Raw genomic sequence first — 23,369 nt, 5'->3', positions numbered from 1 at the left:
CTGTCGCGTTAAACAAATAAAGATAATCTATAGTAAATCTAGATTTGTATTTTTTTAATATCTCCCACTTTATTTCAAGTTACAAATTTCAAATTCATCTCTTTAATCAAAATAATTTCGTATACTGTCAATCTTCAAATGAAAATCCTTATTCCAATACTGATTTTCCGTAGATACCTGGAATTGATACTTAAGTGTTCGGAAGTGGCCCATCTGACGTGACGGCCATATTAATGCTACTAGGTTTTACCTTATTTTTTCTTTTCTCTAATACATTATCTCGATTCTAGCGTTTTTTCTCTGGTTAAGAATGTATAGAAGAGGTACAATATTTAGTAAATGGACGTCAGGGACACGGGGATGGTACCTCTTCGTCACAAAACACTAACCTCTTCAGACCTAAAGAGCTAAAAGTAAAACGAAAAAATTAAATAACAGTAAATACCCATAAGCTTCATTTTGATTGTGTTATTGAATCACACCGAACAACTGATTTTTAACCTAACGGAATTATTTCAAACTCATTATGTATATATCAAACTCAAACTTGTTATGTGATTCCTGCGATGTTCAATGTATTGAGATAACAAAATAACAATTGTGAATACATGTAAAGCAAAACAAAATAGTAAATCTCTACTTGTTGTATCTAGCAGTAGTAGAAAATAAAAATTAACTAACTAACCATTACAGCGCTTCCCCGCTGGGGTAGATAGAGAGAATCGAATGCCTCACCCCTCTGTATATGCTAACAATATTTACTTCTTACACATTCATGCATCTCCTCATACATCCCACCGATTATTCTGACTTCTGACCTGACCGCAGGATTTTCAAGTATTTGAAATATTATATTTGATCATGCCTTTTCCGGGTCTTCCTCTGCTCCTATGTTCAACTACATTCGCCTCATAAATTTGTTGTACTGTTATTTCTTCACTCATTCGTTCCACGTCTCTTAACCATCTCATAATTTTCTCGATAATGCTCATATCATTACTGCATTCTTTCCTTAGTTCATCATTCGAACATCTGTTATACATTGTTTCGCCGCGCATTCGTCTAAGAGAAAGGTTTTCTACTGCATTTAGTCAGCTTTTATCCTTCTTATTTTTGTAGATCCTAGGGATCTGTTTGAGATGCTGTCTTTCCACCTTTTCGGAGATCTGACTGGGGGTCTGCGTCCTTCAGGGTTTCCTCGAAGGGCGATACGTGGAAGTCAGCCTTCTGACATTCTGTTTATATATTCATTCCAGTATCGCCTTCGTTGTCGTCCCCACCTCCGCCTTACACATGCTCCGGATATCGATGTTTCTTACTCGGTCTCGCAATGTGGGATTTTATCCCTCTTTTAAAAATAAATATTATAAAGTATTAGTATAGACGTTTGATACCGGGGTCTAAAGAGGTAAGGTAGGAATATCAGTTGAGGTTATGAGCACGGGAATAGGGCGACCGAATTTATGTCGGATAATAAAGTTTTATGGTGTTTTCTCCGCTCGGGCTTGATTTACTGTCTCCAGCGGAGGATGACAGAGCGAAGAGTGGAAGAAGAAGAAGAACGGAGGATTGAGGGAAGAAAGGAAAGGAAGCCCTTCCGGGGAGAGATGATTTATTTAACGTTGCAGTGTGAAATTACGACGCGATTACATAAACTGAAATAAACTCCTACTTTGGGGGTTAATGGGAAGTTCTATCAAAGTTTTTCGCAGATTTATCCTTCGTGTCTTTAACATAACCTACATGCATGTACATATTTTTTTAATGATGCTCGTTTTTCTAATTATACTATTTATTTCCTTTGTCATGTCAAAAATAAATATTTGCTGTTTCACTCTTCTGATTGTTTTTTTTTTTTAAATATGAAAAAGATCGGTAAATATTTCTGCGAATTTTAATAAAATTACATTATTTATGCCTGTACAGCTTTTTTATCATGAAAATGAATTTCAATTTATTTTTCTGTTTTAAGTTTTTTTTTCTTATTTCTAAAAATAACAAATACATGCATATAAAATTTCTTTTTTTAATGTTTGTCCAATCCTGTAATATAAGGATTTTTTTGATCATTTACGTAGTAAAACGTTCATTTTGTAAATATTATAATTGTATTATTATATACATACATAAAAAAGCAAAATATTCGGTAGAGATAATTGTTTCCCTTCAAAGGGACAAGGGATTAAATAATAAATAATTATTTGTAGCAGAGGTCACGAACCCCTAAATAAGTACGTTTGACCTTCGGCTAGCTAAAGTCTTGCAAGAATCAATTCCTGCAGCATTACCTACCCCCTTCTAGGGCTCGGGGAGCACCTACCCCGACCCCTTCATTACACGCACGATAGGTAAATACCAAACAGGTTACCATACTTGTCGTAACCTGTTCTGCGATTCGGTGCAAGGGAAAGAACAAATCAAAGATACCCAAAAGACGTAGAATAACACAACCATTGAATTTAAATAAGTTAAAATTTTATTTTTATAAAGTTTGTCATAAATTTCTTAATATTTGCAAAGTGGATAATAAAAAAATATCGTCGGTAGAATCATCCAATTATACGTGAATGCAATCCTAAGACCAGTTTTTAAATAATTCCTTTTAAAAACATAATAATAATGTAATAATTAAAAGAATTTGGTGTTTCAAGTATTATAATACATAATTCTTGAACATTGCTTAGATTTGCGAACCACAAACGTTATTTTTCAAAACATGTAACTCGATTATAGATTTTTTGGGTAATTTATCCAAAATTAAACATAATTATTTGATTGAATTCTACTTATATTTAAATATATAAGTACCTACACTGATATATATTGTGACGCGTTTCGTCTTATCAAAACTTTATCAAATAGATTATAGATATCCCTTTAATTATTAAATTATCGGTCGATTGAGTTACTAAGGCTAATTCAACTTTAATTTGAAATCTATATTACGACTTGTGGTATTATGAGTGTAAAAATTGGATGTAAAATATACCCATCACCCTGCACTTTGCTCTTTTCACCCTAGTTCTATACCCACTAAGTTTACTACAATAGTAGTCAGTAAGGGTAGTAAGATGTGTATAATAGGAGTAGACCGGTCATTCTCGACTGTTATTTTTATTCTAATTTCAATTATTATCGCCAAGAAGTCTGTTCTCGCTTTCGCTCGAAAAATAAGGGATCGTTTTAATGTCGGAACTTTTTAGCAGTTTTAATTTATGGAAGCGATGAATAATTTACGAAAATCTTTTAATTTTTATCACGGAAGAATAAATTATTATGGTACCTAAATATTTTAACTTTCGTAATAATCCTAATACAAACTACTAACAGGGCTGTTATTCCAATTTAAGGCGAGTAGGAGAAATAAATCATTCTACGTAATTGAATTGCTCGCAATTTGCGATGTTATAAACAATTAGTTGATTTTTTTTTTATAAAAGAGACTAACGATTATTTTGTTACCTAACGAAAAATAGTCAAAACACGCAACCCCGTTATATCTTACGTCTTCAATATACTATTGTAGCATCAATTTTTAGGATAGGTATCGGGTGAGTTTGTCATTTTCAAAGATTTAATCGATATTTTTTTACATTTTACGTCTATTGAATTTATGCAAATCTAAAAAAAATACAATAATAACTACTACAACAAAAGGTAAAAATGATTATCTTCAACGAACAAAGCGTAGAGAATGTGTGCGAATTATAGAGTTCATCAAATCTACAAATTATTCGTTGGATAACGTTAAATTGTTTTTAATACATACAGAACGATGGTAATTAACTAGAAAGATGATGGTTTTAACCGGATGAGGGTAGCAGGCAGGAGGTGATCGTTAAAACGGCGAGAATTATTCAAATCTCTTTTCTTGTATGGACTTATCGTTACTAGATTGATTTTAAATAGGTTTATAAATTTGGTAATTGTATCGCTTAATTCTGGGATAAGATTCGAAATTGAATATTAAAGTATGTTAATTCAGCATGTTGCAATAATATAATGCTTTAATATGTAGTTGTGCACATTTTCTTGTCATATTCGGTATTTGCGATGTTTAAAAAATAGCAGATGGTTATAATTGGGCGACTTTATCTTCAATACACATATAAATTTGTCCAGTTTTACACTCATTTCAAATATGAGACCCGAGTAAATTCACGCTTAGTAAACGAATGCGGTAACCACTGCCTTTTGGATGCGGATGATTTGCACCCAAAGATATTTGTACTGTAATCACAATAAATTGTCTGTAGGTACTAACGCGGTGGTGTAGTTATAACGTTACGTATTGTATATGCTCAAATATTTGTTGCCGAAATAATTGGACAGCTGATGGTTGTAGGCACGAAGATCACTGGGTCCCAATAGGCCGAAACAGGTCAGTATTCCAACTAGCCACTGATCTGTTAGCGACAAATTACCGCCAGAGATTATATTGCTCTGACACGCCGGCACACACATGTACACGTGGGGTGATCACTGATCACTGATCATTCACGCCATTCACCTTCAACGCTACTTTTCGGAGCGGAAATTAACTCCTTGCTGATAGTACCGAACACGCGCATCACTTAAACTTGATTTTATTTACATTAAGAATCGAATTGTCAAATCAATTTGAAATGCCAAAATTAATCATAATTGACAATCTTGGGTATCTATTGGGATTTAATTAAAGAAATTTTCTTCATTTTGTTTGATAAGATAAAAATTGAATGTACTAATCCGATAACTTATTCATAGCTTAAATTAAACACAGGCAGGAATCCAGCTCCCCGCCAGTATCCACCCTTCTTTCTGAACCTAATTCCAGATTTGCGGTCATAATTTCTAAAATGATAAAGCTTAACGTATTGAAACTATGAAATTTTGTATGAATTGTTATTATTATTTTCCATGATTAGAATGTAACTTTGTTTTTAAATCAGTTTATATTTTAAAACAAAGTTACATTTTAATTATTTTATGGAAAATCGCAAGGTTAGTGCTTCAATTATATATTATATTATTTTCTATTATTATTTTGTAATTAAAAATAATACTTGACACTGGGAGAAACACCTTTCTCGGTGTTTGCCAAATATTTTTTTTAAATAAAATAAAAATAAAAACAGTTTCATACGGCAGATAATATATCTTTTTAACCTATGTTCCTTCACTTATATCATCCACGTCACGTAAACAACAACTAATAATTTAATTAAAAACAATTTTTGTTTCTGCCTTATATTTTATAAAACTATGTTTTTAATGGAATTTCGTATTCGATATTTTTCTCACGACAGTACGTTTAAAACACCTCTGTATCCAATAAAGTGAATTGTTTATTGTGATACTTTTTGCAATACTCGTACTTCCACATTTTGGCTTTCAAAGGTTAAGCTCAATATTTCACCCCTTTATAAAATGATTCTAAATCCATGTAAAATTATAATTTTATGCTAAATATTTGCTATCCCTAATTCCCACGGCTGTGTTCCATGCGACCATTACTACTCTGCATAGACAGCCCTACCCCGACATGTACTGGCAGTACTGGCAGTCCTGGCGGATAATACTTTCATCTCTAGGGGTCTCCTCTCGCGTATTTCACGCAAATCTGTTTTGATTCTTCACTTGTTAGTCGCAGTGGCGACTCGTCAATCAAACTTTTATATTTCATTGAAATATATACTTAAGTATTTAAATATATATTTGACGTTTAATGCAGTCTACGATCTGTTTGATAATAAACTTACATTTGTCGTTATGGATAAAGATACATAATTAACTTTTGTTGCGCTATGAATTTTTACGTTTCGCATCTTCCAATTTACAATGCTTGCCTTAAACATTAATAAATTATTTATTATTTTATAACTAGCAATGAAGAATGGAAATCTAATTGATACACATTGGTATTGAGAGATATCCAATGAAATTCTTCGTCTTCTGCATTTAGTTCGTATTGTGACTCTTCAAATACGTAAGCAGCATAGAGTGTTGCTGTTTACAAACAAAACAAACATCAGTGGGTAGAAGAATTACACATTTGGTATTATTTTTTCTTTATTTCACCATTTCAACCTAATAGTAGAGGTCTAGACGGTAGACAGTGATGGGGTGAGGTGATCTCTGCTCTAATGAATAAGCCCCTCTCGTACAAATACACAACATGAACTATAAATTTTAAAACATGATCTACAAAGGTGTGGAATTTGTTTTCAGTAAAACAATAACTTTGGTTACTTAATTCACATCCAGAAAAAATGTGTTCCATGATATCACAATTTTTTTCATATTGATAAAATTTAAATTTATGTTGAAAAAGGACAAGTATAAATATATGTTTGTATTTTTAACACAGTTGTAAACTGTTTTACCCTATCTACACCCAAACGGTGCATAGGGCATCGCATCAGATTGACACGGAGTTGACTTGATCGTTAATTTATGATATGTATTATCGATACAATTAAGAAAGGTGTGATGAGATGGTTTGAGCATGTGAATCGAATGAGTGAAAAAAGAACAGTAAAACAAATTTATGAAGAGAGTGTAAAGACTGATTGATGTGGCGTTCTATTCTCTCTGCCTACCCCCGCAGTGAAGCGGTGTGAACCATAGTTAGTTAATAAAGGTAACGTTATCGGTCCTGCGCTTCAGGTCTGAGAGAGGGCTTATAATATGTTATATTTGCCGTTTTTCGTGGAAATCCAATATTGCACTAAGATTGTTCTATTAATTTACATTTGCATAATTACAAAATCAGTTTATTAATTTGGAACAGAGCAATTTCTGCATGGTCCTTTCAATCAGGTTTATATCTATGTTAGAAAGAAGTATGGGTGTGCTATTTCACTCTAGCTTAGGCAAATATGTAGTAGGTACATACATGTTAATATCAGTAAAAGCATAGCTATTTTCTTTCCATATATGTATATTTTTATACCAAAGTATTTTGAGATACATTTAAAGTTTTTTTATTGATTTGTTATTTGACATCTTCTGGAAAATTGTGTATGGAATGGTTTTCATAACTCGTAAATAGTTGTGAAGTTTGATGTGTGAACACGACAATAAATAATACAGACATAAATATTCGAGAGACGTATTTACTACTTACTCACTATTGTCTCCTTATTTTTTTGTTTATTTTGGGGAATAAATCGAGGGTGATTTAATTCTGAGAGTCTTATTAGGATGATTTTCACAATGTCTACATTACTTAGAAAAACAATTCCACTCTTAATGTCCCTAATAAAATCACGTTCTCGAAAGAGAACGAAAACAAAGTTTATTATTATTCAGTATTGTATTCTTACTATTCAAAAGTTACCTCACTTTCAACTTCTTCCTAATCGAATTTCCTACATGAGTATAGTATACTTACACTTAAGCACTTGTGTATGTTTGAATTTACAATAATTTACAAAATATAATTGTATGTACGTATGTCCAAAGACTTCCCTTCCCACAAACTTGCTTTATATCGCTTCGTATATTTATACGGAAATTTAAATCGTTCAAGATAATTTACTGCAAAAGTAATATTAAAATTATTTGATTTTATAAATAAATTTATAAAATTAATTATTTAAAAATAAAAAAAAATATTATAAGTTATTTTCAAATTCTATTTTGCTTTTACGAATGATCAACGATTTTGCCCTCGTAAATTATACCAAATTTATGTTAGAAATGTAAATGGATTTTTCGGCAATAAATTGCTACAAAAATCCGAGAAACCCGAGGAATATGCACGTGTCAGGAGAAATCTGGGAGAAAAATATGTATACTCGCGCGTAATATTTGTATTTTCATAAAGAAAACAGCAAACGCAGCAGATATTATCGGGAATTTTTATTAGATTAGGGCGATGTTTTGGATATAACCACATCCCGCGGGAGAGAGGGGTGAGATGGTACATTAAAACATAAAATCAATATCTCATATTATTGGAGGCAGTCGGAGTAAATACGTTTGTTTACGACTTCGCGAATTAACGAACGGGAAATTTCATATCCTCTGCGGACCCTTAACTACCGCCCCTCCGCTCACCCCCTCCCGCCCCAACATCCCTCGCGCGCGTGCTAAATGCTAAGAAGGCACCATAATTATTGTTATTATTCGTAATTCCAACCTATTTTGGGATTTGGAGTCATTATCTCGCGATGATTACCTTAAATTAATTAAACCGTTTAATTATATACGCATTTAGGCACCTACCTACCAACGCCTCTGGAAAACATGAATCCCTTTTCGAAACGTTTTTATATTATTTCATAAGATTTCCTATCAACTTGATTAAATTATATTTTATCATTACATTACACAATTATTACAATTTTATATTTTGAGATTTAAGTTCATGAAACACCGATTACGGTGTTTCATGAACTCTCAATTCACTCAACATCATATTAATGATGTTGAGTGCATCGTAGCAGCATTGTCATGCTGTAAGTATAATACGGGAGATAAGTAGAATAATTAGTAGTATTTACCGAATCAATATTAAATATAATTCATGAAACACCGTAATATGATGTTGAGTGCATCGTAGCAGCATTGTCATGCTGTAAGTATAATACGGGAGATAAGTAGAATAATTAGTAGTATTTACCGAATCAATATTAAATATAATTCATGAAACACCGTAATATGATGTTGAGTGCATCGTAGCAGCATTGTCATGCTGTAAGTATAATACGGGAGATAAGTAGAATAATTAGTAGTATTTACCGAATCAATATTAAATATAATTCAGTGCGGATAGATAGTACCACGAATTGTCTTTCAAATCAATCGTAGCAGCATTGTCATGCTGTAAGTATAATACGGGAGATAAGTAGAATAATTAGTAGTATTTACCGAATCAATATTAAATATAATTCATGAAACACCGTAATATGATGTTGAGTGCATCGTAGCAGCATTGTCATGCTGTAAGTATAATGCGGGAGATAAGTAGAATAATTAGTAGTATTTACCGAATCAATATTAAATATAATTCAGTGCGGATAGATAGTACCACGAATTGTCTTTCAAATCAATCGTAGCAGCATTGTCATGCTGTAAGTATAATACGGGAGATAAGTAGAATAATTAGTAGTATTTACCGAATCAATATTAAATATAATTCAGTGCGGATAGATAGTACCACGAATTGTCTTTCAAATCAATTAATGATGTCAAATTTTAGCACCACAAGAATAATTATGTCAGATTCTGTTTAATCAGAAGCCGAGAGGTCCCGTTCTCTAGTAGTCGTTTTGTAGCTGCTCCTGCGTGTTAAATTATGATTGTCATCCCTGATAAAGTGAAGGTCTCGCCGATCTCACGGGGTGAAGATCCCCTCCCAATAAAGCATCCCTTAACTGGACCAGCCCCCATCGGTTCGTGTTTTCACTGACTACTAGTTAATCACGAGACAGGGCTGGATAAAACATTAATGTAATCAAGTTTTATTATTTGGCCTTTCGAGTTTAATTGTACATTTAGTATTTATCGGGTAAAAATATGTGAATGAAAATGGTTGCGTGTATAGTTGCCGTTTAGGAGAATGATTGGCCTGTTGAACATGCTATAAAGTGATGTAGATATTTCTATTTCAATATTTCAGGTATAAACTTTCGTACTAAACTATACTTACACATATTTGAATACAATAGCATAAATTCCTATGTGAAACTTATGTGATAAGACGTCATCAAATATGGCTGATATAAACGATATTGTTTTCAATTTTTTTTAAAATAAAATTTCACTTAGTAGTGAGCTCCATAATTGTAAAAAAAAAACAAACTATAAATATTGATTTGAATTATTTTAATAAAAATATATTAGTGTAGTATAAAGATATAAATACTTCTTATTATTATCGATATAAGTTATGATATGTATCATATTATAGGATATAAGAGTTAATATCTAGCAAACAATTAAAAAATGGTGAGTATCAGAATGAGAATGGAGAGAACGAATGAGAATGTGGCTTCCAAATATTCTGTAGCTTTTTTTAAGGAATGTATTGTTAATTGAAATAAAATAATATTATAATCCCGTGATTTCGTCGTATTTAATTTTAATGTAAATTAACGAAATTTCTTTCACGAAATTTTTGAGTCATTAAATTTAGACAAAATGAAATAAAAGCTTATTGCGGCCCTGCACCATTCTCCGCAATGTCTCTGGAACAGGTTTACCTGCTCCGCTGACCAACGCTTTTCGCAAGGAATTACAGAAATCAGATCAGATTCGGACACTCGTGCGACACAGGGTTAGTGTCACGTTGTGAAAATATATTTCAAATAAACTTTTTTTTAAATGGTGTCATTTACAAACGTTTCGAATTTACACAAAAAAGTGCATTTTACGGAACGGAGTTTTTTGTGTAATTAAACAATAGTATCAAACAAAGTGCTAGTGAACTAAAGTGCTTCGTCATAATGGAAAATACCGTCAAAAGCATTTTCGTAATTATTTCAAAGTAGGATTGTAAATAGCGCTGTTTTGTTGAAGCGATTTAAAAGCGGAAAAATGATAAAAAGTAGAGTTTCAGTTGTTACGAGAGGATTAATTAATTAATGAAAGTGGATTCTGTGGGAATTCAGAGTTTGCAGGTTTTTTGTTAGTTTTTCTCCGCTTGTGCCGCTCGACATGGACCACTGGATATCTCAATTGTTTCATACGCCCACCTTCCAGAGACCAAAGGTATATTTTTTTACGAATTCTCGCTATAAAGAAAATGGGTTCACTTCTTAAAGTCATTCAACCATATGCATATGGGTACATCCCGTAAACTCGTAAAATAAGTCTTTTTTAAAAAACATTTCTCGATGTTATTCCTTCGTGATGGAGTTTTTATTTGCTATTTTACAAATAAAACATAAAAATATCTTGGAAATACTGTTTTTCAAATAAAAATATCTTCACTGATTTTACTAAGGTGTTTACCCAATGTCGGGCATTTTTAGTGAGTTTGAAACTTAAAAAAAAAAGTTTCTTGGTATGTGAAATAGCTAGAAAAATATCTCACATATACAAAATAAAGGTTTCATCCAAGGTACATGAAGTTTCAGGAGATGGCAGATGCCAGAGTGTCGTCCTAAAGTTTGTATGTGAAATGTGAACTACAAAATTAAATATGGAATATACATATATGTATAATAGATATATACAACTTTCAAACTTTAAGTGTGCTTGTTTTTAATTATGAATAGTACGGTGAACGGTTTACAGTACATGAAATGATCACTTTAAATGTGTATTACTTTTGTCTTTATTAAGATTATAAGCCATTTTTAAATTGATTTATGGATTTCAATATGTGTTAATAAAGTAATGTTGCATCATACAGTACAGCTGATGTAGAGAGTCGTTTCTTTGTGATCGTTTCCTGAAGTCTTTCGAAGAGTTTTTCTCACGATCCTTTCATCGCTAAAATAATTAAATTTCCCTTAAAGTTCAAGTTAAAGTTCCTCCCACCGTATCTCGGATCGTAAATCTGTCGCTCGCCGGACAAATAATAATGACTTATATCGTCGCTTTATTTGCAGTCATTGACTAAATCGGCGGGTATGTATGAGGAGATGCATGAACGTGGAAGAGGCGAAGAATGTTTGCAAGGACAGAGTGGTGTGGCGCTCTATTCTCTCTGCCTACCCCTGCGGGGAAGCGGCGTGATGGTTAGTTAGTTAGTTAGTTAGACTTAATAAATATATGCTCATTTTATTTTCATATTTCATTTCTTGCACTCATTTGTAAATTTTTAGAAAAATAGTACCTCTCATCAACAGGTAAAATCATTTTTCTGTATGCTTGTGTTTGGGTATCAAATATTTTTGTTCATTTGAGAAATAGGGGTTTAAATATTTTAATGAGGAAGGATGTTTCAATTATGCAGTTTTTTCAGGTATCGTTGGCCATGAATCCGTTTATTAATTAAAAGATGTATCGAATAAACTTGTTGACAAAGAAAATGTCCCATGGACGTCATGTATTTTTTGTGATGCGATTATAGAATAATCAATATCTTGATGACACGTATAATATTATAAATCATCTCATTTTATTTCTTCTTCTTTTAAAATCTTATCATACTCCACCCTCGATTATTTTTCGGGAGGTTTTTTATTATTATTAAAGAGTTTGGCAAGCTGTGGACTATATTACTACGTTCTCTTTTCCTTGTTATATTATTTCACGTATTCGAGGAATTTAGTATTATGGGAATGTTTCCTTGATTCTACTCAGACTTCCTCAAGTACCTACTTATCTTATCATTTCTACTCTCTTCAGAAGAAGGAAGTCGGTACTAAAGAAGGACATTAAAGAGGCTAAAACGTGTACACGTGTACTCATACATATATGTATGTATGTGACTACACTTGTGTAATATATGAGAATGGCAATATACATAGGTCTCCTAACGAGGATATGTTATATTTATTAAATAATTTAATCATTGAGTTTTATGAAAAATAAATGTTTGTATTTTGGTACGAGCTTCCGATGGAAGCATTAAGATATAGCATTATGTATTTATATAAGTAGAAAAGCTATTAGAAAACGATTATTGCATTTTTCGACGTGTGATTAACTGATTTAAAACTCGCGTAGCGTTCAGCGTTGTGAGCTTCTAGGTTAGATTCCCCTCTGCTACAACTTGCTTCCTGTTTTCTATGGTATATTAATATGCTCAGTATGTTTTAATAATACTTTTTAGTTTTGAGTGACTCGTGACGATAGAATAATTTTTATTTTAATACAAAAAAACGTTCAATATTGAATAACGGCCAATAATATAATAATATTCAATAATATAATAATATTGAAAAGTTCGCCAACAAGTCGATGGTCGTATTCACCCTTTCGGTAGGTACTATTAACACAATCACGTTAGTACCCAAATACTCGCTAAGTACGTGTGGTACAACTAAGGCATATTTAATCCTCTTCTTCGTCTTCCGCTAACAGTGGTCGGTAAGTGTGTTGAGCGGGTGCATTGGTGAAGGGATCTACGCACTACGCGGTATGGAGGAGGAAGAAAGGGTGCTCTGGAGTAAACTCCGCGGGACGTCTAGAGAATAGGACCCTCGGCACTAAGTACGTACCCTGTTGTGTTACGGGATTACACCCTCGCAGCGGACCTAAACTAGTTAAGTCCCGATTAGCATTACGTTTAAAATAATAATCCGGTGACAATAACTAAACAACAACATTCCGCTCCCGTTACTTAGACTTGACTTTGAGAGAACCTTATTGACTTAGTGTTTTGTGAGAGGATTACAATTTGATTAATAATCATCTTTTCATTATATCATTAGATAACGCTCAACGCCCGAAGTCCATAAATAGAGAAACAGTAGCGCGAATACTACATATAATGAATAACGTATTAAATATTTAGTGGGGTCGCCGGAGGAGGCATAAGTGGGGGGGCACTTATTTCAGGCGCCAAAATAAACAATAAATCGATTAATAATGGATTCAGAAGACGAAATAACGCATCGGTAATTCGTATTTTACTCGTATAAATAAATAACGTACCCTCAAAGGGCGAAATACCTTCTCGGTAGCTTTCACAAGCGAGTTTGTAGTACCAGTACGGATATGCAACACCAAGTACTCTAGTCTTTGCTGCTATTATCATTTTCCTAACTATTCCTCGGACATTTCTTTCCCATATTTAGCTCCTTCGCTTGCTTCATTTCTATTCCCTATATATTCCACTCCAATCCTACACAAAGTTTTTGATTACTCTTCGACTATGAGTTTTAACGTGTTATTAATAAACTACGACTTACTACAATGTAGAAAGTGGAGTTTACGCACTAAAGTTGGAAAAGCTTTTTTAACGATTCACGTTCCATCGCGAACATTAGAACATTAAGCACCAATTGGCTGTTCCCATTCCTAGTTTGGGGTCCCGCTGAGGGCGGACTCCGGGAGTCGAGAGTCCGCCCTCAGCGGGACCCCGAACCCGACTCTGTACTCTGTACTGCCTGCTACTCGTTCAACCCATCACTCATTTTCGATTACGGAATGTCAAAACCAAGTGGATTGTTTGTTTGTTGAATAAAATCTATTTCTCAATGGCGCGGTGTCCGCTACTCAGAATTTCAATCAAAATTAATTAAAATTGGAGAACAAAAGAAAGGCGAAAGGGGTGGAGTCGACCCCCTCTCGGGGCGAAAAGTTACCCCCGGCCTGAATGATATAACGCCGAAAAACAACAACCTGTTCCGTAAACTTTCAGAAAGGCAGCCTCACTATATTCCATTAATACGGAGACCTTTCTGGAACTAATCAATCAATTTAGCTATTTTCAATTTCAATAACAAGACAATGAGTTTAGGTTCCACAATAGGAAAATACAAATTTCACGTTAAATTATAATACAAAAGTTTAGACAGTTCGTTTAGGGAAAGCCGGTCGAAGGAAAACTTGTTATTTGTTATATAATATTAGAATAAGAACAACATTGTACCGAATGAATTGAAAGATAAAAAATCATGATAAATATACAACTAAGTATATATTATATTATTTATGTTAGCTTTTCCTTTTCCTTCCTTCCGTCCCTCTTCTAAGTATTAATATATATTAAATTACAAATTTGAAATTGTGTAACTGGAATGACACAAACATCTGTTTAGTGTTACTCGTTAATGTAAATATATTTATGTAACTGTTCCGTAAAATTTTCAAAAAAAAATAAAATAAATCAAATTAAAAAATTATCGATAGGTACCTCAAAATTATCGAGATTGGAATATAGAAGTCTAGGTGGACTACGTGTTATTACCATAAGTCATTTTTCACTTGCACGTTTAAGAGTATCCCCAAATCTCAATATCATCCGAGCAACTATTTACAACGTTTCTTCTCTGTCTTATTTGTCATAAGTGAGGGTTGTGACCCTTGTTGAAGCAACGACTCTTCTCCTTGTTGAAGCGACGACCGCGCTGCACCGAGACGCCTGCTGCCGCCTCGACTCGATCGGTCTTCCTCTCCCTCTCTCCCTCTCTCCCTCTCTCTTAAGGAAGGCCGCGTGACTGTTTACCTGACCCTACGCCTGTGTCATTCGCAGGCCCAGCAGAACGGGCAGCGGCCGTCGAGCCTGGGGCGGCCGGCGGCCGGAGCCCCGCCGCGGGGCCCGCTCGCGGCTCCGGCGCGCCCGCCCGCCGAGCCGCGCCCCGTGGAGTGCAACCTCTGCCACCGCAAGTTCAAGAACGTGCCCGCGCTCAACGGCCACATGCGCCTGCACGGCGGCTACTTCAAGAAGGTAAATTTTAAGGTTATGTCCTTTCAATACTTACACCTAGTTATAAGAACATTCAGGGATCGATCACAATCGTAACTAACTGAAAACAAGCGACCTTTCCGCTCTTAATATCAGTATCTACAAAACGTCTAGATAAAAACTATTTACTATTAATATTAATTGTTTTATTAGTTTAAGTTCATTATCCGCCTTCGTGGTGTAATAGTTAGATCCCGGGTTCGATTCCCAGGGGAGTAAAAATAAATATTAGTGATTTTACAGTCTAATATTCATTTAATATTACCCTGGTACCTGAAATGCAGGATGATCACCTTTCCTTCATGCAAGGAATGATCAAGATAACACTTCGTCAATTCGATGCAGTGCCCTATTCACCATTGGGTGCGGACAAGGGTTAGAAAAAAAAGAAGTTATTCGAAACAATCACGTTTTTATCGTTATTGTTTATCTTCAAGGGACCCTTTCACATTGAATATAGTATTTCCATCTTATACTAATTTATGCGAGTACGGACATACAACCTCGAGTCCTATCTTCTCTTCCTTTACTACTTTTTTCCATCATTTCAATTCCTATTGCATTAGTGGAAACTAATGTAATCTGCCTTGAATTCCTCGACTTACTTCATCTGTATATTGAAACAAATATGTTTCTCTCATGAATCCAGACACCTCGAACGCAAGATCGGTTCCCTTACTTCCATGCAAATAATGATCTAGGAAATGGTCCACCCAATGCGGAACCGCATGCACCACTCGGGCAGAATAGGCAGATAGGCACAAGAAGAGACTTATGTCGCCATGAGATATGCTTGTGATCGATCCCCAGGGCTGGAACTGTGAACGTTAATTATGTTCGCGAAAAATATATTTCCATAAGTTGAGCTTACCGAAACAATACTTGCAGTGGTGGGATTCAGCCGGTTCGCACAGGTTCGCTAGAACCGTTGCCTAATTTTTTTAGAGTTCGCCGAACCGGTCCTTAACATGGGTTATGGGTGGTGTAACATTACTTTTAATTGACTTTTAAATCTGTACCTACTATTATAATTGGATCATTCTCAGTTGTAATGTGAATGTTCTGTTTATGTGCCGAATAAAAAAGACAAATAAATGAATAAATGTAAAAACTATTTTTATATAGGGGGGTAGGGGGAGTACCTAAAGGGCGAACCGGTTCTTGAAGATTTTGAATCCCATCACTGAATACTTGACATATGATACTATGTAGTTCATCATTCCAGTCCAGAACAAGAAAGATACTAACTATATAAATAATAAATAAATTACGTAAGGCGGGGCATGTCCCATTTAGATCAATTTGAGATATTGATGTACAAATTTTCGATAAGGTAGCACAAATAATAAAAAAAATATCTGTGCTTTTAATTCGTTGGAGACTTATCTCCATCATTATTGAATTATCAACACAGTGTGCTAACGTTATAATAAAATCTTCCTGTAAACCGAATATGAATAATGTCGGAAAATCAGCATAGGTATAAATGATTGATGTTTAATTAAAGTTTTACATATTAAATACTAATATTTCAAAATCTATTGTGACACGTGTTTCGATGCATTCCGCATTATTTTCAAATCCCATAATTGATTTTAAGAAATGGTGGTATGTGCTAAGTAAAACTTAAATTAACAAATGGATAGGATTTACCGCAAAGTGACTGCCGAATCAATTAATGAAATAATTAAAGATTCGTTAAAATTATTGAGAATTCCCTCATATCTTCATAAATCAGATGGCAATTATCCACTTTGTATATTTCTGATCTAAATTATCTTAAATATATGCATCGTTGGGAATGGTTCTCCATAAAGTTACGGGGTTCATTGGGTATGATTAAGGAAAAAGAATTAAGTCAAAATATATAATTCGAAGAGAATTTAATCGGCCAAATGTTCGGCGTCGTATGCTGGCAACTTTTTTCGAGTAATTACGTTGTGTTGACGTTTCGGACATCATTGCAGCGCCTATCATCTAGTACACCTTTATTTACCGTGTTTTTTTTTAAGATTCCGAAAGTAAACTCCTCTGCTGTTCTCTCGTGCAGCTTTGCGGTGACATTGACAGCGAAATGAGAGTTCGAATGGTGCTGCCTAAAAAACAGAGTTAATTTCGCGGCGTATTTAATTAATGTTGACTAACCTCTGTTTATCTACTGACAAACCTTATTATTATTTATGTCAGCCATATTTCTCATTTTAAATTACAATTAATAACAACTCATATAAAAATCTCAAGAAAATTCACCTCTATATGAAGAATAATTTCTAAGAACGCTATCATCGAATTTCATACCCAATTTGAATGCTTTTGCGTTTATTTTATTTTTTACCGATAAAAAAGTACTTTTTACATATTTCAGAAAATAAGCGAATACTCGTATAAAATAGCAATTCCGATCAGGTTTTAATGACCAGATTACTTCAATGATACAGAAGAACGGATATTATCCTCAAAGGCGGATTACGTGATAAAACTCGTGTTTTACTATATTTTTTATTCATTAAATATCAATAGTCATAACACTGAAGTTTCAGAAGTACACTATTTTTGTAAATAGGTACTGACTAGGTAAAGTTAAATTCCAGGAGGCCGAGAGCAAGAAGTCGGAGAAGAAGGAAGTCAACGGGCCTCCCCTGCAGACCGCCTCCGTGTCCGTCCGAGCGCTCATCGAAGAGAAGATCATCAGTCGGAGAGCCGCGCCAGTCGGTGAGTCCGACATTCTGATAGGATATATGGATAATACGTCACAGTTATGAAGCTTTGTTGTTCGTGAAACGCACTCCGAGACTTTCTTGCTCAAATTACTTTTTATGAACTCGCCTGAACTTAGGGCGATGATTACAGTACATTTTTATAAATACATACTTAATATAAAATATGTATATTTTCATTATTATTACATTCTCGATATTTTGTTCGAATTCGTATTCACGATAAAAACAGAATCCGATCAAAATTCCGACTAAAAGCATCGAAAAGTTGCACGGATATAAGAAATGACGTAATACATAATATGTGCGGGGAAAAGGGATCCAAATGTTGGAAATGGAAACAGATCAGAGATCATAGACTATAAAATACGTTTTCGAAAGGGCGAAATCTGGAAAAATTTAAAAGATAAAAGCCTAAAATGGAATACAAATGTTGCGGAAATTTACTCTAAACATTGAAGCACACCTATTGGAATGAAACGAATTTATTTTCGAACGAACAACTTTTTATTTTAGCCAAGAGATGGCATCGAGTTCGACTTTTTTACAAATCTTTCGACCCGTCCTTCGCGGTTAGATCAAATTTCCGCGCTAGCGCAGGACCCGTCACCAGTGTTAACGGGATCGAGCGTTTTACTGGTAATCTGCGAGGATCTGAGCTCCAATGCTGTAGAAGGATTCTGTATTAAACGATTCAATAAAATATTTTATATTCAATAACTAGTTTGTTTTATGAAAATCCTACTTTTGTACTACATTACAAGCTCCAAAGTGAACCCGGACGATATAAAAGGTGCGTTCCCCTTCGTTCGTCACATTTTATGTTGCGTTTGAAATTCCAGTATCATCCAGCGGCGAGTCCCAGTCCCCCACGACCCCGAGCCCCGCGGCGGGAACGGGGGCGGCGGCGGGCGGGGGGCGCCCCTCCTTCGTGGCGCCCGCGCCCCCTCCGCCCCCCGCGCCCGCGCCCTCGCCCACCACGCTGTCGCCCGTGCCCGCGCAGGACTTCTTGTCCCCGCGAGCGCAGCAACAACCCAAGGACGCCACGCTCATAGAACTGCTCAAAAGAGGAAGTAAGGTAAGGAAAAGGAAAAAGGACAATGCGATTACACCGAGGCTATAGCCTATCGTATACGATTATTATGTCGAGTTGCTAAGAGACATTTTCTCTTTACTCGGTAGAAGATAAAATAATGATAGTTCGATCCCGTCTTCCAGGTTTCGGTGAAAAGGTCAGCGTCCGATCCCGGCCACCAGTCCCCGGGCCCCGTGCTGAGCTACCAGCCGGCGGAGTTCACCCTGACCAGCATGTCCTTTCAACAGGACGAAGGAGGCTACTTCAGTCCCTCGCTGCAGGATGACGTGTACCATGTCCAAGATCCTGCCATTCTCCTACAACAGGGCTCGTCCGATGGCTTGCAGGTTGACATTTTGCAAATATGTTTTAAATGTTACTTTTTTATTAAAAGCAATAATATACCGTAACAAACGTGTATGTTGTTTTCAGTTCACGAGCGCGTCAGAACAATTGGACGACCTTGCATCCTTAGAAGACTATGCGACGGTGACCGCCTCCTTACAAGCGAACCGATCGCCCATTCAATTTCCCGTAAACCAGCAACTCCAAGCCGTACTCAACTCGCCTCTCCCGGAGAGCTTGGCCGACTTCAGCACGTACCACTCTACGGTTGCGGAATCGAATGTCAATTCCAAAGATGTCCTCGGATTCCAGAAGGAATACATCATGTACGCCAACTCTCCCCACGTGGGGTTGTCGGCTCCGTCGCCGCTGCCTTCTCCGCTGAAGTACCACGACTCCCCGAGCTTCACGTATCCTACGCCCCCGGCGAGCCACGAGGCGCAATCCCCGTCTCTCAGCCAAGGAACTGCACAGAGCTTACCCATACTCTCTCCTACCAATGGAGTCCATTCGACTGATAATTTCATAGAACCTGCCTTATCGCACAGTACTGACGTTGACGAAGTAAGAAACACTAGCTCCCCCTTATCTGCGGCATTCTTCACCACGACGATGTCTAGCGCCGAAGAGGTAGAAGAAGCTCTCGAAGAAGTCCTCCCCGGAGAAAGTATAGTTCACGGAGACGCTCTAGACATGTACGGGTTGAGTAATCCCTCTCCCCCTCCCCAGTCCCCCATGTGCGTCACTCCTTTGCCCTCCCCTTTGTCCGGCCAGCAGGGCAACACCATCCTTTCACCCTGCGCTCAAACCTTTATACCGAGCGGCAATATTACATTCCCCAGACAGGTTCTGCACACGTTACAATCTCAAATGATGCCCAATTCGGACGATCCTCTGCTCTCCAGTAGTCCTAAAGATTTCGGAAGTAAGAAGAAATTTGATTTTGGCGGATACCAATCTTACAAAATCATAAGTCACGGCCCCATCGATTTGAACAACCCGAATTTGACCGGAATATTGGTAGAAGCTAACGGAGAATATAAACTTATTCAAGCCGCTTCGAACCAACTCCCCGTCTCTTGGTTGACGGGAGCCACTCATCAAATCATTTCGAAGGAGAGCATCATTCCGATTCCGCCGCTAAAACAAGGCGTTATAAAATCTCCTCAAAGCACCGCTCAAAACTCCGCGGAGCCCGTGGAAAATTCATCCAACGAAGTCACTACGACGTACATCAAGGCCGAGTGTGATTCGAAACAAGAAATATTTTCGGACGTATCTCAAAGTATTGAAAACATAATTTTCAAAACGGACGGATTAGCGAGTCCGCAACATATTTCCAGAAAAAGGCCTAGATCCGAAACTTCCGGTTACTGCTTCCAAAATCAGCATCAGTCGAGACTGAGAAGCTGTACTGATGAATACTTTACACCCCCTCCCATGTTAGATCCTGCGAGAATAGCCCCAGGATTGTACAACGAAGCTTATCCGAGTAGTAAGTATTGGACATATAGAGTTAACACCGTTTACTATTTGACTCGTCATTGATGCAATCATTATTGATCTTTTAGGCGGGCAAACCCCTTGTAGTCACCAAATATTGGATAGTATGAACATCGACACGGAAGGCCGCAAGACACCACGAGTAAACGTGGGAACACAATTCCAGGCCAATATTCCCGAAGTCAGTACGGAGGAGTTTAAGTTTGATAGAGATCCCAGTTACGAACATCTCCTGTGGGACCCCGGCATTAACGATACACTAGATGACAATGAAGGTGATTTTTCAATTATTGTTCAACTACGAGTATGTTTTAATTGACATGTGAATATATGTAATTTACTATTTTTTTTTACATTTAAACGTTTTCTTTTTGTTGAATAGTGAATAGAGAAATTTTGATGCATTCGGATAATGTTTTTTCCAAAATATTTCTATATTCATGCAATACTTTTCTAAGTATATAAAAATTTTAAATAATATATGGGTATATAAAAATATCAACGTCATTACCAGAGATTTCGTTAAATATAAAGTAATATACTTGCCTAAGATCATATAATTATATTAATTGCTAAAATGTATTTCAAATTGTCATCACGACTACTCTGTCAGGGGGAGTGGGCGAGAGAAAATAATAATTTTGAATTTATCATCTCACTATAATCTTTTATTGTCATAATGCTACATTTTTTACGAGTCCGGTGCAAATATGTGGATGTTTTTTTAGTTCGCATGTTCATGGAGTTAGCAATGTGCGCGGCCATGCCCGTCGGAGGGCATTCCCGGGAGCACGCGCTCCAGGTCCTCGGGCAGTGCGGAGGCGACACGCACGCTGCCACGCTGCGCCTCATGGGGGCGGGCGGGGCCGAGGGGGGCGGAGGGGGCGAGCGCTGGACCCCCGACGAGGTGGAAGCCTTCCTGGCCGCCCTCCGGGAACACGATAAGGACTTCTTCCGAATAGGGAGACAGGTTGGTAAAAGACTTTCTCGGTTTTCACTGCTGGTCCCCAACCAGACGGGAGTCTTAGGTTATCACGATTTACAAACTGCAACATATTCTGTAGACGGCACTCCTTCATTTGTCTGAATTAGATCCAGGCAGTTTTTACAGCGAGGTGATCAACTCTGCCGTCGAGTTAAGAATATATTTTTTCTTTTAATATTTATTATAAAATGAGCTGTCACTTATAATGGATTTTATTTACAGGTCGGGACAAAAACCAGCAAACAGTGTGTTCAATTTTACTATTTCTGGAAGAAAGTTACCAAAGATTATAAAAGCCTTTACCTCAGATCATGGAGTCCAGATACTAATAAGGTATTTTAAAACTTTTTTTAAAGAAGATTGAGGGCATCATGAACAAACAATAATTTCTAGATTAATCGGTCCCACAAAGGCATGGCCTGTGAGTGGGTATATACTTTATTTTAGGTTATAATAAAGGGTACTGTTAAGAATACAATAGATATCAGAAATATAAATCAATTTAAAGTACTAATATAAACTACAAATATTTGATTTTAACAGAAAACAAAAAATCAAAAAGTAAAAAAAAAAAATTAAAAAAGTTAACAATAAGTATGTACTATATGAGATAACTTTAAAAGAAAAAGCTACTTTGATCTGTTTTTTTAATAAATAATTTTGGCAAAATCTTAAATCAAAACAAACGGTTTCTTTGTCTTAGGTGTATTTGCTATTCTATTGGTTGATTCAATATTTCAATATTTACAATTATTAGTCTGTGATTATCACATTCTTATTCACATTATTCTTCATGTTATTGGAATTTATGTTAAATGTCAAATTGCAACATTTTTCACAAGCGTTTAAAATATTTGAATTAGATAATTATTGTTTTGATAATATTGCGATCATTTATTTTCCTATTCCAATTTCTGACAAACATTCAAATAAAAAATATCATTTTATTCTATCCATGCATTGAACATTGACAGCCACCAAACAAAATAAAAGATGCCAGCTGGTATCAGCTCACTGCGGAACAATAGAAAAAAAATTGTTACGTTAAAAATCAGTTCTTAAGCCTGTTTTGAGAATTAGAATAATGTATTTGTATATACATACTTGTATATCTCAATTCTTATGTGCATTAAGATCAAAAAAATTATTGAATTTTACCTGCAAGATTCTGTTATTGAGAATAAGTTTTGTTTTCCAGGGCTGGTGGAGATGGTCGGCGCGAGGCGCTCGCCCTCCCTCCACCCCCCCGGGGACCCCCGCCACCCCCAACACCCCCAACACCCCCGCCACGGACAGTGGGGACGAGTTCCCCTGCAAGCTCTGTGGAAAGTAAGCACCGACCACTTCCCACACAAATATGCGGAAACAAATAAAAACATCCACCAATGCTGATGCGATTCTTTGAAAAACAACAGAATAAAGAAAATAGTATCGACATATTCCTGTAGTCTT

General features: G+C 35.9%; 1 protein-coding gene across 1 annotated transcript in view; it reads left to right on the top strand.

The window, feature by feature from the left end:
* LOC148307104 (uncharacterized) overlaps positions 1 to 23,369 on the top strand; it is a 122,122-nt gene that overhangs the window by 92,194 nt on the left and 6,559 nt on the right. The window contains exons 9-18 of the mRNA XM_088263933.1: positions 13,907 to 13,984; positions 15,080 to 15,274; positions 17,884 to 18,004; positions 18,852 to 19,087; positions 19,228 to 19,431; positions 19,517 to 20,924; positions 21,001 to 21,207; positions 21,661 to 21,902; positions 22,140 to 22,250; positions 23,116 to 23,246. Of these exons, the coding sequence (XP_088120059.1) occupies positions 13,907 to 13,984; positions 15,080 to 15,274; positions 17,884 to 18,004; positions 18,852 to 19,087; positions 19,228 to 19,431; positions 19,517 to 20,924; positions 21,001 to 21,207; positions 21,661 to 21,902; positions 22,140 to 22,250; positions 23,116 to 23,246 (2,933 nt within the window). The remainder of the gene's footprint in view (positions 1 to 13,906; positions 13,985 to 15,079; positions 15,275 to 17,883; positions 18,005 to 18,851; positions 19,088 to 19,227; positions 19,432 to 19,516; positions 20,925 to 21,000; positions 21,208 to 21,660; positions 21,903 to 22,139; positions 22,251 to 23,115; positions 23,247 to 23,369) is intronic.

The sequence above is a fragment of the Brachycentrus maculatus genome, unplaced genomic scaffold (assembly GCF_059751285.1).
Source record: "Brachycentrus maculatus isolate JH-2025_06_01 unplaced genomic scaffold, ASM5975128v1 h1tg000209l, whole genome shotgun sequence".
In the NCBI taxonomy this organism is placed as follows: domain Eukaryota; kingdom Metazoa; phylum Arthropoda; class Insecta; order Trichoptera; family Brachycentridae; genus Brachycentrus; species Brachycentrus maculatus.
This window is presented reverse-complemented; position numbering and strand designations above follow the sequence as displayed.